We start from the raw sequence: 17,093 nt of genomic DNA, 5'->3' as shown, positions 1-17,093 counted from the left end.
TGACTCTGACACCAACACACACTCCTCAAACTACCTATGTGGGACAGTGACAGTGTTCCTGTCCAGTAACATGTTCCATGGTTTTGTGCTGCACTCAAACATTGTTGTTCAGTGCTTCAGTGATTAAATTCCGAATAAATTGGGAAAATCTAGAATTGAATTGGTGTGAAGCTTCTATAGTTAATTGATCCTTTCTGCAGGATTGGGAATTTAATGGCTTTAAAATGCTGTTGCTCCTGTTTATTATAAGTAACTAAGCCCCAAATCTCTCTAGTTTAACTGCTGATGATAAATTTTATGCCGCTTTGTTTTTCAAGTGTAAATTACATTTATTTCTCCTTCTATAAATTGATCTTTTTTTTAATGTTAGTGTTGTTGTGATGATCTTCCAGTTGTTAAAGTGAAATTCCAGTAATTTTTTAAAGATTCCTTCATTACATAGAGATACAGTTCCTACAGTGTATGTATACATACAGGATCACAGAATCATGAAAAAGACCTCAAAGATCACTGAGTCCAACACTGCTGAAGTATGTTTCCAAGTGCTATGTCTATGTGTCCTTTAAATCCCTGTGGAAATAGTGACTCCAACAGTTCCCTGGGCAGTTGAAATGCCTGACCACTCTTTTAGTCCAGAAATCTTTCCTAATATCCAATCAAAACTTCTTTGGGGCAACTTAAGGCCTTCTTCTCTCATTCTGTCACTTGTCACATGGGAGAAGAGACCACCTCTACCTGGGTACAGCCTTCCGTAATGGAGTTGTAAAGAGCACCAAGGTCTCCCCTGAACCTGCTTTTCTCCAGGCTAAACATCCCCAGCTCCCTAGCTGCTCCTCACAGGACTTGTGCTCCAGACTCTTCCCCAGTTCTGTTGCCCTTCTCTGGACACGCTCCAGCACCGCAGTGTCCTTGCTGTAGTGAGGGACCCAGCGGCACCAAAACTGAACGCATGCATGTTGATAAACAGACATGCATGCTTAAATGTACACATAGATACATATGTATATAAATTTGTATGTCAGTATATATTTATTGCTAGTAACCCAGGAAAAAATACATTTTATTTCACAAAACTTAATTAAGTCCTCAGGTTTCCATTGTAATTGGTCCTGTGCTTGGAGTTAGGGGTAGTGGATTACTCTGGCTTTTTCAAATATGAGTGCAGTTCCGTAATTAAGTTTTCTTAATGCCTGACATATCTGCCTTCTGATGGAACATTCTGTGTTATTTTAAAGCACAAATGTGTGTTTATATTTCGAAGAATTTGTGAAAGGCAGATCTTTGCTGAAGATTTATTTCTGTGATGCAAAAGTCAAACTACATTGCTTACTGCGATTTTAAAAAGTCTGAGATTGTGTTAACAATCAGTGTGTTACACTTCAGAAATGGTTAAGTGAGGTATTTGGAAATAGTGTTGCTGAATAAATGAGACTTTTTCCTGTCAGAACACGAAATTTTTTTTTTCCTAGTAGCAGTAACTATAATAGCTGAAGAAAGCTTAGGTCACAAGTTACTTTTTTAAACTGTTTGTTAGTCTAGATAGTACCATCTTTGAAACTTGCCACAGGATAAATTACAGCAGAATAAATTATGGGAATGAGAAGGAAGATAGAACTTCTGAGAGCATAGAGATTTTAAGTTCCTTTGCTTATGTGGCAAAGTAGGCCATGGTATAGAAAACCCTTTGTAATGCACAGTACAGCAGCATCTCTTAAATTGTGTCTGGATAGAGTCACTACTGTTACCTGCTACTCTTTTCGATAAATTTTTAAGACTTCTTGCCAAGAAACCAAGTATAACCCATTTTTTCTACTAGCATCATTTTGTTTTGTGAGACTGTCCTTGTCATACTGAAAAATAGCTAATTCTAATTTACTTTCTTTAGGTTTGTAAGGAGATTGCTGTATTTTTACAAGCCTAGCAGTAAACTCTATGCTAACTTGGATCTCGACTATGCCAAGGCGAAGCAGCTCACTGTTGTGGGTTGTCAATTTACTGAATTTCTTCTTGAATCAGAGGAGGTAAGAAATTTTCAGTGATAAGACTGGAAGAAGAATGAGTAGTCTTGTTGAATGCCACCCAGAAAAACCTTAGTTTTTGATAAAGACTTCTGAGATTTTGGGTGTTAAATCTAAAATCATCAGTGTAATTTAGAAACAGTGTGAAATATTGAGGAAGATTACTGTGTTTATGTAGAAGTTTTATTAAATACAGCTTTGTTAACTGCAACTTAGAGTTTGAAGGAAATTTTTTTATTATTTACGCTGTGTATAACCTTCGTTTTTGAACTCCTTTTTTTTTTTTTTTTTAACTCTGTGTATAACCTTCCTTTTCGAACTCCTGAGGCTAAAGACTTTTCTACCTCAGGTCAGATGAAAATATCACGAAATAAAACTTTACCCTTTTCCTGGAAAGAGAGAATTAATCCTAAGATGTCTCCATGCTTAGCTCCTTTTTATTTTCTTTGAAACTTATTCTTTAGTCTGAATTGTTTTCCAGCCTGCATTTCTGTTTTGTGTCTGTATTGTGTTTGTATATTTTAAGAAATTTAAAGTAATGAGTTTCATTAAAGAAAAGATACATTTCTATTACTAACAGATGCTATTCCTCTTTATTTTGCTAGGATGGACAAGGTTACCTGGAGGAATTAGTTAAAGATATTGTACTTTGGCTCAACTCTTCATCAGGCATGAAACCTGAACGTAGTCTTCAGAATAATGGGTTACTAAATACCCTTAGCCAGCACTACTTCCTGTTTTTTGGTACTTTATCTTGTCACCCTCATGGAGTGAAAATGCTTGAAAAATGTAATGTTTTTCAGTGGTGAGTGATTTTGTTTTGAGTTGTCCTTGCAGTGTAGTAGTTATGCAAATTTTAAACTGTGTGTGAGGGACCATCTGAAAAGCTGAAAACTTTAAGATTATTTTGGTGTAATTACAGGTAAAGGTCCCCATTTTTTTTCTAAAGTCTTCTAGCCTGTCATTACTAAGCAGACAGAGGTGATAAACAGTTTATTTTTTCCTGTCACACACCTGTGTGACAGAGATGAGTATCAGGAAGGATTATAGGGTACTGAAAGATGCAGTGTGGGGAAATAAAAAAAACAAACAAAACTAAAAACACACAAACCATGAAAAAATGGCAGGTACCATACTATTTGTGAAATGCTGATGTATGTTGCACTTAAAACTTCACTCCAGTATATTTGAGTGAAACCCTGCAGCTCAAAATTTTGTTCAGGTACAAACAAACTTAGCTTCCTTTGGGAATAAATTGGCTGGTGACTAATACTAGTTTATCAACATATAATAAACTTGAAGTAAAAATGCAAGTATTTTAATCTACTCCTTTTTATCTTTTATTGTTGATTTTTAGAAAGCAAGCTATTCACTGGCTTCAGAAGACTTGATATACAATAAAATCTAGACACTTAATAGGACTAACTTAATGGCAAGCTTTATACACAATGTTTTAAAATGAAGAATTGTTCGCAGAGCTTAATGAGCATTTGTTTTTATATTTATAATCACTAATTATGCTGACAAAATTTTTACAGGGCAATTATAAAAGGTGCTGATTTGAGGTTTTCCCCTTGCAGTTCAGTGCATTATTTCATCCCTATTTGACTTTATAATTATAACAATTTAATTTGCTCAGTTTCATACAAGAACATATTTGTATATTGCATTTATAGTAATAAAAGTATAATTCAAAGTACTTAAGTTTAAATTATTGATGGTTCAAGTGGGTTCAAATACTAATTTCATTTTCTTCCTCCTCCCCTTCCATGCCTCCAGTCTTCTTAATCTTTGTTCTTTGAAGAACCAAGATCACTTGTTAAAACTGACTGTTTCTAGTCTGGATTATAGCAGAGATGGATTGGCAAGAGTCATCCTTTCTAAAATCCTGACAGCAGCTACTGATGTAAGTTCAGTTCAACTTATATTCCTTTGTTACTGCCCTCTACACATTTTTTTTTATTATTCAAGATGTATGACTTTATTTTTAAGTTGTTATATATGAAAATTGTTCTTATTTTTGTATTCAGAGAAATGAAACTCCTACAAGTGTAGCTTTGGAATATGTGAACTTCATGCCCTGTATTGTATTTATGCTCAAGAAATTCTTTCAAATAGAACTTTCTCTCATGTCAGATGGGGGCTAAAGTCTTGATAAGTGTAACTAAGTGTCATGTGATTGTTTAGGTTAGTGGCATCTTAAATAAATTGTGAAGACATTGCTGTCACAAACAGAAATCTGTATTTCTAGCAGCTCTGAGCATGTTAGCCTTCTAGTAGACACTGTTTTGATAATGATTGAGGTTCCTCACTGTGTTGGAACTAAGTACATGCTATAGCTGCTGGAATGTGGGGTTGGTTCAGAAACAGGCATTTGGATTTGTTCTTTTGAATCAAAGAAGCTGGATGGGGATAGAATATATAGTTACGTGGATTTGGGAGAGGAAAATCTTGACTTTTAAGGTAACATTGTTAAACAAGCAATCACTGATTTCAGGGAGACAGATGAAAATTAAGAAACTGAAATGCAACTAGGAAAGAACGTTCATTACTTCAAATGAAGTTGTTTTTGTTGTCTGAACAGACATAATGTGTTCTAGAATAGATACAAGAGAGAAAAATGTAGGCAGTAGCTTTAAATGTCTCACTGTGTTTTGGAAGAGGAGGACATAGATTGAGAATATTTCTCTGACACTGTCAAAGATATGATGATTCTTATGGATTCTAATGGATAAAGAGTGGAGTCTGAAAGTAATGAAGATAGTTGAGGTTGTAGGAATGACTTATTGAAAGACTAAGCTCCCTACTGACTATAATTTTTTTTATTTGCTTCTAAATTATCTTCAAAACATATAGTAATACAATAATAAAAGTTACAGGATTAGACACTTATGATGACCAGTTTACTTGTGATCTTAGATTCAGTTTTCCCATTTGCTAAGATATAAATAGCTCTCTAATAAACTGTAATTCTAATAGATAAGGTGTGCATCACAGTTGCTTGCTGCAAAATGCAGTAATTGAAAGGTATTTCTAGAAGTTACAAATCATTTTCCCTCCATTCAAGAAAACATTTTTCTTGCTTTACAGAGCTGCAGATTGTACGCAACAAAACACTTAAGAGTGTTGCTGAGAGCTAATGTAGAGTTCTTCAGCAACTGGGGGATTGAGTTACTGGTGACCCAGTTACATGATAAAAATAAAACTATTTCTTCTGAGGCACTTGATATTCTAGATGAGGCATGTGAAGACAAGGTGAGCATCCCTTCTCTTTTTAACCTCTTTTTGGTATGCTGCTCTTAATGCTCTTCCCCACCCCCCTCCCTAGTAGCAAAGAACAAATATGCAAGAAGGTACTGATGGCTTCCTTTTTGAGTTGTCATTAATGGACTTTGATGAAACTACACAATATTACTCACAAGAAAACATAGACTTCTGGATTATGCCTGTATTTAAGTATGAATTACAACTTATTTTATTCATTATACTTCTTGTGAAGTAATTTATATTTAATGACAGAAGATACCTAAAATTGCTAACACTAGGATTAAGTTAACATTTGATACTTGTGAAAATCTTGTTGCTTCATTGCAGGCAGAGTGTTGTAGTTATTGCAGTTTTCAGAATTATAATAGTGCTCAAATACTTTTTATGTGTTCTTATTTATTTTAGGCCAATCTTCATGCCCTTATCCAGATGAAACCAGCTCTTTCTCATCTTGGAGACAAGGGTTTGCTTCTACTCCTAAGGTAAATGTTGAATACGTTGTTTGACTTCACATTGTGGAAACAAATTCAGATTCTGGGGCTTGTTTAAATTACAATGTTAACTATCTGATGTTTTTTTACAGATTTCTGTCCATCCCAAAGGGGTTTTCTTATCTAAATGAAAGAGGTTATGTAACAAAACAGATGGAAAAATGGCAAAAGGTAATGCTAAGAAGAAAATGTTTGCCAGACATAAGGAGGAATGGTGTAAATATGCAGATTTAAAACAGAGATTCTTAAAAATAATTGCATTTTAATGTACCTGTAAAGCTTGTGCAATACATTCATTGCATCAGTGTCATAATGTTTTTGCTGGTAAAGGTTGACAGAGACTTACAGTTCCATAGCTTTTCTGTACATATGAGGTTTTGATTTACCAAGACCTTTATATAATTTCAGTATTTCAGCAAATATTTCAAGAGTCTAGTGACCTTCTAAAATAGGTTGTTGTGGAAGGTCGTTATCTAGAGAAGTGTGCAAAGTAATGGTGCTTTTCAAGATACCTGTTACCTCTGGTAATTAAAGTTAAACCTAGAGCTCAGGTAGACAGAATTGGCTGATGCTTTACTTTCTAAAGAGGAACACAAGACCGTTAAGAAAAATTCATTATTGTCATAACTTGAATAAAACTATTCATATGTTATTTTGGTTTTGTAATTGATTATAAGACATTGGTCTCATTCCTGTTGGCAACTATTTTAGTAGTTTAAGTGTCACTTCTCAGGGAGTACTGAAATGCATGATGATGTATTGAAATTGAGTGTGTCAGATGTGAAGTATTTCTTTCTTCCTTTTTTTAGCAAATTCCCTGAAATAATTATGAAATCAATTGTTGACTCTGCAAACTCATTATATATGTGAAGTGCATTCATTTTCTTGAGCCCCACCTTCAGATCGTAAAAAAATTCAGCCTTTCTCAAGGAACCATTCTCAATTATTTCTTCCTTATAAAGTCTCATGCTATAACACCATAAACTGTTAAATGTACTGTGTCAACCCTCATCTGTTTTCTTATAGGAATATAACTTAAAATACGTTGAATTGATTGAAGAACAACTTAATGAAGCACTTACAACATACCGCAAACCTGTTGATGGGGATAACTATGTTCGTCGGAGCAACCAAAGGTAAATTTGGGAAAATGCATTCTGAGGCACGAGCTGGTGGGACTGATCAGGAGAGCTGTAAACTGCAATGTATGAGGGAAAGGGGTACCAACAGGATCTCAGTTTGTTATGTTCCTGGAGCAGTACATCATCATCACAGTATGAAAAACACACAGGATGACCTGGATGCATTGCTTAGCTCCCAGTGTTTGTTTAGCTCCCAGTGTTTTAATATAATTTATTTCAGAGCTTTTTTTATAATTAATTTTTGAGCTTTTAGAATTCATTTTATTGAGACTTGATGGATTGAGTCCCATGACTGGAGTGCTGGAATGGAGGGCTACAGGCTTTTCAGCAGGGATGGGCAGATGAATGTGTCACTTTAAATAAGGAAGAGGTGTGATTATACAGCCTTTACAGTTAGTGGTGATGTGGTTGAGAACCTCTGGCTGAGGATTAGGGGACAGAATACAAAGGAAGTGATATAAATGGGTGTCTGCTACTTATTGCTCAGCCAGGATGTTAGTACTGATGAGTCATTCTATAGACAATTAGGAGAAACTTCTGGATCAGTAGCTCTTGTTCTTATGGGCTTCCTGTGGAAGATTTCAACTTCCAGGCATCAACTGCAAATATCATGATGCAATGACAAGCAGCCTTGGATATTCTCTGTAGGAGATACCTTCTTTTCACAGGTACTCAGCCAACTAGGAAAGATAAGATGCCCTCCTCAACTCACTGTTTGTGAACATAGGTCTTGTGGGATGTGATGGAGGGGAGGTTTTCTAGGCCACAGTGATCATGGCATGGTTAAGTTTAAAATTTTCTATGTAATCAGAAAAAGCACAGCAGTGTTGCTACCCAGGGCTTCAGGAGAGCTAACTTGGGGAGCTACTTTAGCAGAGTATATTTTTGAGGGCCAAGGAGTCCATCTTCAGGAGCTATCTTTTAGAAGCACAGGAGAAGGCAATCCCATGGTGTTATAACTCAGGCAAGCGAGGCAGAAGACCACCTTGGCTGAACAGGGAACTCCTCAGGGAGCTCTAGAGGAAAAGGAAATTATATGATCTCTAGAAGGTCACCCTTCACAGGAAGACTACAAAACTGTGATTCACATAAGCAGGGAGAAGGCACAAAAAGCCAAAGTTCATTCAGGACTGAAGCTTAGCAGTGTTCTGTCACACAACAGGAAAGAGGAGTTCTGAAGAAAACAGTGCATCAGTTCTTGCTGAAGATGGTCACCTGACTTACAGGGATAAAGAAAAAACAGAGACTAATTAAAATTTTGTGGATTTTTTTGCCTCAGTCTTTAGAAATATTGATAGACCTTGGACTGTCTGATTCTCTAAGCCAGAAGTCCACAAATGTGGAAACTGTGGCTTTCCATTTGTGGACACTAACATTGTAAGGGACCATCTGTATCAGCTGAATGTTCACCAAGTCATTGGGCCTGGTTCCCACCAGGCTGAGGGACTAGCCTCATAAGTGCTAGCCCACCAGTACTAAATGAGCTATCAGATGTTGTGTCGGGACCCATCTCTTAGCATCTGCCAGAAGTCTTGTGAGTCTAGGGAAGTCCCTGCTGACTGGAATATAGCCAGTTTATTCCAGTTTGCAAGAAGCACATAAGGGAAGACCTGGAGAAGTACAGACCTATTAGTCTAACCTCAATTAATGGAAAAATTATGTAGAAGAGTATACTGGGTATTATTGGAAGACATTTGAAAAACAATGCAGTCATCAGGCACAGTTAGCATGGGTTCACAAAGGGAAAATTTTCTTTAGCTAAGTTGTTAGCCTTCTATGATAAGGTCACCCAGTAGGGTGAAGGGAAGGTGGTGGATGTTGTTTTCCTGGGTCTTGGCAAGATTTCTGATGCTTTCTTCACAGCATCCTTCTGGAGAAGTTGTCAAGGTGTGGGATGAGCAGGTTCATGGTGTAGTGGGTGAAGAACTGGCTATGGGATTGAACCCAAAGGGTTGTAGAGAATGGGGCAACATGTGGTTGATGACTGGTCACACCAGTGGTTGTTCCTCAGGGCTCCATTCCAGGGTCAGTTCTGTATCTGGAGGTGAGTGCACCAGTAGCAGGTTTGCTGATGTTCCAGACTGGGAGGTGCTGTGGATGTTTTTGAGGACAAGAGGCCTTGCAGAGGGATCTAAATAGATTGGAGCACTGAGCAGTCTTAAATGGGGTGAAATTTGTCAAGTCCAAATGGTGGATTCTGCACCTGGGAAGGAGTAACACCAGGCACAGGGATGGAGTGGGAGAGGAATGGCTCAGGGTGGGTCAGCAGTGCCGGGGCAGCCCCGATGACAAACCCCAGCCCAGAGCAGCGAGCACGGCCCAGAGAGGGGATGGTCCTGCTGGGCTCAGCCTCGGGGCGGCCTCACCTGGGGCCTGCTGGGCCCTGCAGGTGGAGAAGGATGGCAAGGTCCTTGAAGGTGTCCTGAGGAGGAAAACAAAGCTGGAATCTTCTGTGAGGAGTAGCTGCAGTATTTGGGCTTCTTCACTTTGGAGAAAAGGAGGCTGAGGTGTGACCTCACTGCTCTCCGCAGCTTCATGAGGAGGGGAAAGGCACAGGAAGAGGCTGAGCTTTTCTTCCAGGCATCCAGGGACAGGATGCATGGGAATGGTTCAGAGCTGAAGCAGGAGAGGTTCAGACTGGATAGTAAGAAGCATTTCCTTACCACTAGGGTTATGGGTGGTCACAGAGAAGAACAGGCATCTTGAAGTGGTGGTTGATGCCCCAAGTCTGTCAGTGTTCAAGAGGCATTTGGACAGTGTCCTTAATAAAAGGCTTTAACTTATAGTCAGCCCTGAAGTGGTCTGGCAGTTGGATTAGATGATTGTTGTACATCCCTTCCAATTGAAACAATTTGTTCCTTTCTAAATTCCTCAAAATATTGTATTACATTGCAGTGTAATTTATTTTAGAGTAAAATATTTGAAGTGCTGGGAAACCTATGCATGTTTCTCTTTCTGACAGATTACAGCGACCACATGTCTACCTGCCAGTTCACCTTTATGGCCAACTGGTGCATCACAAAACAGGCTGCCATTTATTGGAGTCTCAGGTGAGGATAATAATTGTTTATAACTTGAAATATTTTAAAGATCATTATAAACCTTTTGAAAAAAAGTTTTAAAAGAGATGGCATTTAAAATAGGCATTGCAGAAGAAGTTGATTATGAGTCTTAAGTTGTGAAGACAGTCTTTACCATCTAATCTCATGTAAAATTCCTTCCTGACACTGAAGTATCACCAGAATACCTTGCAATATTTTTCTTAAAATGACTAGCAAAATCTTAGCATGGAGAGCCAATTCATAAATAGGAAAAATTTTTAGTCTCTGTGGATTGTATATTGATAGTTATACATGTGGTAAAACTATGCCTGTCCTTTTAAGCATACAGAAACGGGGAGATGAAGGAATAAAATCTTTCTAATATTTTGAAAATCTAAGAAAACAAACCCTAAACCATAATTGCTTAAATTCACTTTTGATGTGGGTTGGTAAAATGATTTAATGAATTGACAATGCTCTTTTTGAAAAGTTCAAGAGAAAGTATATATATTGCAGTGTGTTAGTTTGACTAATCTATCATCCTTATAATAACTGAAATAACTTCATGCAAGCTCTGATTTCACTACAATTTTCTTTTTCCTTATCACTGCTGTTAATTTATGGTTATTATTCCAGAATTACCACTGTTCTTCCTAGAGTGCATGATTTAAATTATTGCTTTAACTTCTACTATAAATGCAAGGGAACCTGTTTGGCTGAAGTTTCCTATTAATTTTCAACTTAGTTTTTTTCTTCTGTTTTTCTCCTTCAGAGTATTGTTACAGATCTAAGTTATACTGTTCGTTCTCCAATGCTGGATAAGTGGGAAGGAATTAAGCAGCTGAAAGCAGCCCTTTGGGCCTTGGTTAGTAATATATTTACTGAGTTTTGCAGTTTAGTTCTGTTATCACCGTTGATTCTTAACTAAGCAAAATTCTATAAAAATAAGAAATAAGGGTTTTTTTTTTTTCATGTGTGATTTTTTTTCAAGTTAGCATTTTGTTCCATAACGATACTTTCAGTTGAAAATAGTTCACTGCAGCTGTTTCATTCTGAGGTTTTTAATAATCACTTTGTCTTTTTTCTTTTATACAAATAAGAATAACCAACTGACATATGAATATTAGTATGGAATTGATAGTTACAAGTTAAAAGTTGCTATGGTTTGAGTTTAATGTATTTACTGTGGTAGTCCCTAATGTTTCTGCAAGGACATTGGCAGCCAGTGTTGATCCATGTGGTCATGATGCTCTGGTACTTGGGACAGGCAAAAACCTAGTGCTAGTGTTTATCCAAGCTGCACTCCTTAATGTGCTTCTTGTCTTCCCCAAAGTTAATTTTGGAACATTTGTCCAAGGTGACTGTTAGTGGAAGATACTGTAGGTATGTAACAAGATGCCTGTGTAAGAGGAATGTAAAATTAATAAACCAAGATCATGCTGCAGGCTATAGTAGAACTTAAAAAGTGAAGAATACATAGTAGTTCTAATTTCAGGCAGCTTTAGGTATTATACAAAATGTGCTGAGTGCTTTTTTGTATTAGCACATCTAGGAAATGCCAGAAAGAGTACTCAGATCTTTCAGCTGCTTTGAGAAGATGTGGCTTTGAACTCTACTACCAATAAACAAAATTGTCAAAGCTTTACATTGATAGTGCTGCAGATCACATTAAGATCGAAACTTACTTGACAAATTTCATTCCAGGGCAATATTGGATCATCAAATTGGGGTCTTAACTTGCTTCAAGAGGAGAATGTAATTCCTGATATAATGGCACTTGCTCAACATTGTGAGGTTCTGTCTGTTAGAGGGTATGTGTATCTGATATGTACATAACATTTTCAGATAGTAGTTGTGATCAGTTTTCAGATAGCTTTGCTTGATTTACATGAATACAGATTTGTACTTTATTGTAAACCAGCTATTAAAGTCAACGATGTTTGAGTATCAATCTCGGTTCTATGCAACTGCAGAATTGTGTAGGAAGTCTGAAAGAACATGCAGTAAACAAATTAAATCTATGAAAAGAGGTAGATAGTACTTTTCTCCTGTCTGTAAAACAAAATACTTGCTGTTTATATCTCTGTGAGAATTTTTTATTCCATCTTTTTAATTCAATATATTCTTTAAATATTTAAAATCATAAATAGATGGTGTATTGTCTAGTGTTGCTACTACATAAATGTTCGGCCTTTTTTTTGAAAGGTACTTTTCTCCTTTATGTAATCAAGCCCTTGTGATAATTTTATTTTTTAATAGTATCTTGTTTTCAGATATAATGAATTACCTAAGCTTACATTGATTTACAAATTGAAATTAACAGTATACTATTTGTCAGTTTTGTGAAATTTCTTCTGAATTGCTTTGAAACTTCCTTTCAAATGTCAAATAAGTTTAGTTAAATTAGGTGCTATTATTGTTGCTCTTTTTTCTATATGTACATTAAATACAGAACCTGTGTCTACGTGCTTGGTCTAATAGCCAAAACTAAACAAGGATGTGACATTTTGAAGCATCACAACTGGGATGCAGTAAGACACAGTCGTAGACAGCCTTGGCCAGTAGTCCCTGATGACATGGAGCAGCTCTGCAATGAACTTTCTTCTATACCAAGCACTCTTAGCTTGAACTCTGAGTCTACCAGTTCTAGGCACAACAGTGAAAGTGAATCTGCTCCATCAAGTAAGTAACCAGAACACCAAAACAAGAAAACAGGAGAAAAATGAAAAAGTAAACAAAAAATACCAGGAAAGATCCCAACCGTCCACAAACAGCATTTTGGTGTTCCTATCAACCTTTTAGTAGGATGAGGTTCAGACCAGTGATGTAATGGTGGTCTTGAAATAAAACAGTACAAGCAATAGGACAGTTATGTCCATTCAGAGAGATGCAGACAAGTCAGAGGGAGTAAAACAGTGTCTTAGCTTCACATTTGGTGTAAAAGAAAAATTTTCACATGAGGGTTACTAATTTTTATGTTGAGTCGTGGCAGTTTGCTGTAACATGCTGCAGAAACCACCATGCTTAGGTATAAAGATACACTTGGTTGTCCTCAAAGGAATAACTATTTATGTTCTCTGGGTGTACACACACACACAAAATTTTGTTGTGTTTAAATTATTGTGTATTTCAAATACCTAATGCATTTTATTTTTTCTGTGGATACTTGGAATTTAAATTAAGAAATATACCATATTTAGGTATCATTAAAGGAGTTCTTAGGTTGTAATCCTAGTAGCTGGATGTTTACACTGAAGTAAGATAGTGTGGCTTTTCTTTTGAAGTAGTGAAATCTTCAGCTCAGTTAGTCCTCCAAGTAGCTAATTTGCATCAAGTTCTGCAGGAAAAAGGAATTAAAGTTCAAGTAAATTCCATAGACTCTCTTTTGGCTTCTATAGAATGGCTTCCTATTTTGCAGCATAGTTTGTAGTCTTGGAAGAATTGCCTATTTTTGTAACAAAGTCTTGTATAATTTCAGGTATGTTCATCATGGAGGATGACCGTTTTGGTAGTACTTCCACTAGTACTTTCTTCCTAGATATTACTGAAGATGCAGAACAAATATTTTATGACAGACCTGGACCTTCAAAGGACAAAGACCGTAGTCCCTTTCCTTTTTTTTCTTCAAGTAGACTTGTGAAAAATCGCATTCTAAACTCTCTTACTCTACCTAATAAAAAACACAGAAGTAGTAGTGATCCAAAAGGAGGAAAGCTGACATCATCTGACAGTAAATCAGGCCTGAGGCGAAATCGTACAGTAACAGAACCTAGTGGTAGCATAGACTTTCCTGCTGGGGAGGAATTGAACCCTGTTTTCAGAGTTCCAAAAATCCAGACTTTACGATTAGAAACTTCTTTTGTTGGAAGTAAGCATGTGGAAGATACCGATTGTACTCAGAGTATCGGAGAAAATGATCTGAAGCTGCCAAAAGGTCTTGGAAATGAAATTCATCGGGAAAACACAAGCAAAGAAAAGCTAATTGGGGATGGTACTACACAAACACATTTCAAGAGTCGTAGCTTAAGTTTTAATACAGATACCACAACAAGTGGCATAAGTTCAATGAGCTCTAGCCCTTCAAGGGAGACTGTAGGTGTGGACACTACAAATGTAGATACTGACTGTGGAAGTTTGAGTACTGTTGTAAGCACAAAGACAGTTAAACCAAGTCACTGTTCAACACCACAGTCTAACCACCTGCCTCTCTCAAAATCCAACTCTGTATCACTGGTTCCACCAGGGTCTTCTCATACCCTTCCCAGAAGAGCCCAGTCTCTTAAAGCTCCTTCTCTTGCCACGATAAAAAGTCTTGCTGACTATAACTTCAGCTACACAAGTTCTCGAGATGCATTTGGCTATGCTACACTAAAACGCCTGCAGCAGCAGAGGATGCATCCCTCACTGTCTCACTCAGAAGCTCTGGCATCTCCAGCAAAGGATGTGCTGTTTACTGACACTATCACCATGAAGTCTGGCAGCCTGGATTCTCGACTAACCCCAAGCCGGTAAGAAATTATTCTGTGCTCATTTCTTCAGAGCTGTAAGAACAACTTAAGTGTCTTCCTCATAATTTTTTTTATCTGCACCTTAAAGGGACAGTTGTTACAAGGTGATTCATAACGTCACTGAAAGCAGTATTGATATTAAGTGAATAACTGAAGGATAATTCTCCACTTTATAAGTGCTGTCAGAGAAGCCCAGCTTTCATAGCTGTGCTCAAGCTTTTATAATGTTGTTGGTGACAAAGGAAAAAGTTTTCTTTCATCATGCTTTCTTCCTGTTTTAACTTTTATAATATAAAAACTGCAGTTGCACTGCTAACATTATTAAAGTTGCAAACACATGTAGTTGCCCATGAAGTCAGAGGTACATATCAGAAGACAATTTTCTCGATGTCACTTGGGGAGGTTTTAGGACAGGGCCTCCTGCCAGTATGCTATATTTGTGTTCACTGAAGCACTGAGGCCAGTGATGAGATACTGGTACCACTTACAGGAATGTCAGTTTGGCTTCCTAGCTACAACAGATCAAAGATTTTACTCATAGCATTTATTTTTAGATGGCAGTGTCACCTCTTTATTTTTGAGCAATATTAGATGTTCTGAAGACTAATTAGATAGTTACGTAAGATGTCTAGCTCTTGACATTGACACTGTTCCCAGCTGCCACAGTCACTGCTTAATAACCTTCCCTTAACAGCTCTTGTACTAAATTTTTCTTTCACATCATCTTTTAGCTAGTACATTGGATTTTCACATTACTGTTGAGATGGAAAAGGCGCTTTTTAATCTCTGTTCTTGCCTTATCATTTCTTGAATGAGAGAAGGGGGAGACGCTACCGGTACATGAGTCATCTGCTTACTGTGGAAAAAGCAAATGCTCAGTCCTTGAGCTGCCCTTCTTGTACCCAGTTGGGTGTATATGTCCTGATCAAAAGAAACATCCATTTGTGTTGGTATTTTCACATCATTCTGGAAAGATGCCATGAAAAATGCCTTTGTTCAAGTAAGTTAGAGCTAGACTGGGTATGTTGGTTAGATTAAGGATGATTTAGTAGTTACCCTGCACTGTCCTGGAAATTGAAGTGCCATTCCTAGCTATGTCACTGGCATCCTGTGCTAGTGCAGGGATGAGTGGGTGTCATTTCAGTGGTAGTACAGGTTCTGTAATGGCTGTAAATAATGCTTTACCATTCCTTGCAGTCATTACCTTGATGTGCAGAGCAGCCTTGCTGCAGTGGACTTTGATCCTGCACGCAATGTCATACTGACTATTCCTGGTGCTTAGCTGTTCATGTTCGCTTGTGTCAGTGGATAGAGTCAAGGATTTCAGCTGACCTGCTTAACACTGAACTAAAATGTCTGGAGTGCTTTTATCTCTGAGAAGGTTAAATAATTGCAGACATGCATACTCAAAGAGAGATTCATATTCTGTTAGTTGCTAACATAATTGATTGGAAAGACTGTAGTGAAACTAGTATATATGTTTTTCTTGCTGGTTATGCTGTGTCCCCGCTGAAAAATTAAGGTCCTTGTAATTTCAGATTGTGTTTACTAATAAATTCAGAGTATGTTTACTGGCCCAGATAGAACTGTCATTAGCTGTTTTTCAAAAATAAACTAGAAAGAGAAATTCTGTTACTTTTAACTGCCAAATCATTTTTTCTGTCAGTCTTCTGAAAAGTTTTATTTACGGTTTACTGACAGATTCATGTATTAGTAGCAGCTAACAGGCATAAATTTACTTTTGCAATGTTCTTAGTTGTTCTTTTCATTCAGAAGGTTAAAAAGCCTTTTTCTTTGCATAAATTTTGTGAGGGTAAATTTCCCACCTTTGTCTGTAAAGACCAACCAAAAATACTAACGCACTTATTTTGGATCCTGATGTTGGCTATCACGCTATCACCTGCAGACATTGTTTCATGAAAACTTGGTGTTGTTTATCACTACTAATGCTGTATCTGTTAGTTTTTTCTAGGAAAAGCAGGGACAAATGTTTGGGATTAATACTAATATCTTTAATTTATGTTGAGAGTAATTGTAGAATGTTTTATTTTTAAGTATTTAATGCAGTTGGTAACTTCTTGGGTTATATGATTACACAATTATTTAGATTGGGAAAGACTTTTAAGATTGAATCTAGCTATTAACACAACATACCCAATTGCTCCACTAAGCCATGTCCTTAAGTGCCACATCTACACGTCTTTTAAATGTGTTAGGGATGGTGACTCACCTGCTTCCCTGGGCACAGTGTTCCAGTGCTTGACAACCCTTTCAGTGAAGAAGTTTTTCCTACTATCCAATCTAAACCTCCTCTGGCACAACTTGAGGTCTTTCCCTCTTTTTTTGAAGTATGGCTTAACTTCTTTTGTGGGTCCACTGATCCTGTCACTAGCATCAGTCAGAATTACCAACAAAAAAACGATTGATATCCTCTCAGTTGTATTTTGTGCATTTCCATTGCATAATAATTTCTTGAGCCTTCCGTGGTCAAACTTTGATAATTTAATCTCAATATAAATCCCATCTGTAGGGATAAGAGGACACTTGCCCAAATAAAAAAATGATAGAAAACTCCTTCCAAGGCAAAAAGTCAAAAAATCAAATGTTCACTTTGCCCTTCAGTGTT

The 17,093-nt window shown here is 37.1% G+C and overlaps 1 protein-coding gene across 2 annotated transcripts in view; it reads left to right on the top strand.

Moving 5' to 3' along the window:
• Nucleotides 1-17,093, top strand: part of RICTOR (RPTOR independent companion of MTOR complex 2) — an 83,256-nt gene that overhangs the window by 54,270 nt on the left and 11,893 nt on the right. For both annotated transcript variants that reach the window (XM_068175650.1, XM_068175649.1), the window contains exons 20-31: nt 1,886-2,021; nt 2,624-2,823; nt 3,798-3,924; nt 5,109-5,273; nt 5,691-5,767; nt 5,869-5,947; nt 6,803-6,912; nt 9,881-9,968; nt 10,732-10,824; nt 11,664-11,770; nt 12,412-12,641; nt 13,438-14,467. In XM_068175650.1, coding sequence (XP_068031751.1) covers nt 1,886-2,021; nt 2,624-2,823; nt 3,798-3,924; nt 5,109-5,273; nt 5,691-5,767; nt 5,869-5,947; nt 6,803-6,912; nt 9,881-9,968; nt 10,732-10,824; nt 11,664-11,770; nt 12,412-12,641; nt 13,438-14,467 — 2,442 coding nt within the window. The remainder of the gene's footprint in view (nt 1-1,885; nt 2,022-2,623; nt 2,824-3,797; nt 3,925-5,108; nt 5,274-5,690; nt 5,768-5,868; nt 5,948-6,802; nt 6,913-9,880; nt 9,969-10,731; nt 10,825-11,663; nt 11,771-12,411; nt 12,642-13,437; nt 14,468-17,093) is intronic.

The sequence above is a fragment of the Anomalospiza imberbis genome, chromosome Z (genome assembly GCF_031753505.1).
Source record: "Anomalospiza imberbis isolate Cuckoo-Finch-1a 21T00152 chromosome Z, ASM3175350v1, whole genome shotgun sequence".
NCBI lineage: Eukaryota > Metazoa > Chordata > Aves > Passeriformes > Viduidae > Anomalospiza > Anomalospiza imberbis.
The sequence above is the reverse complement of the archived record's forward strand: the minus strand, read 5'-3'. Positions and strand labels throughout refer to the sequence as shown.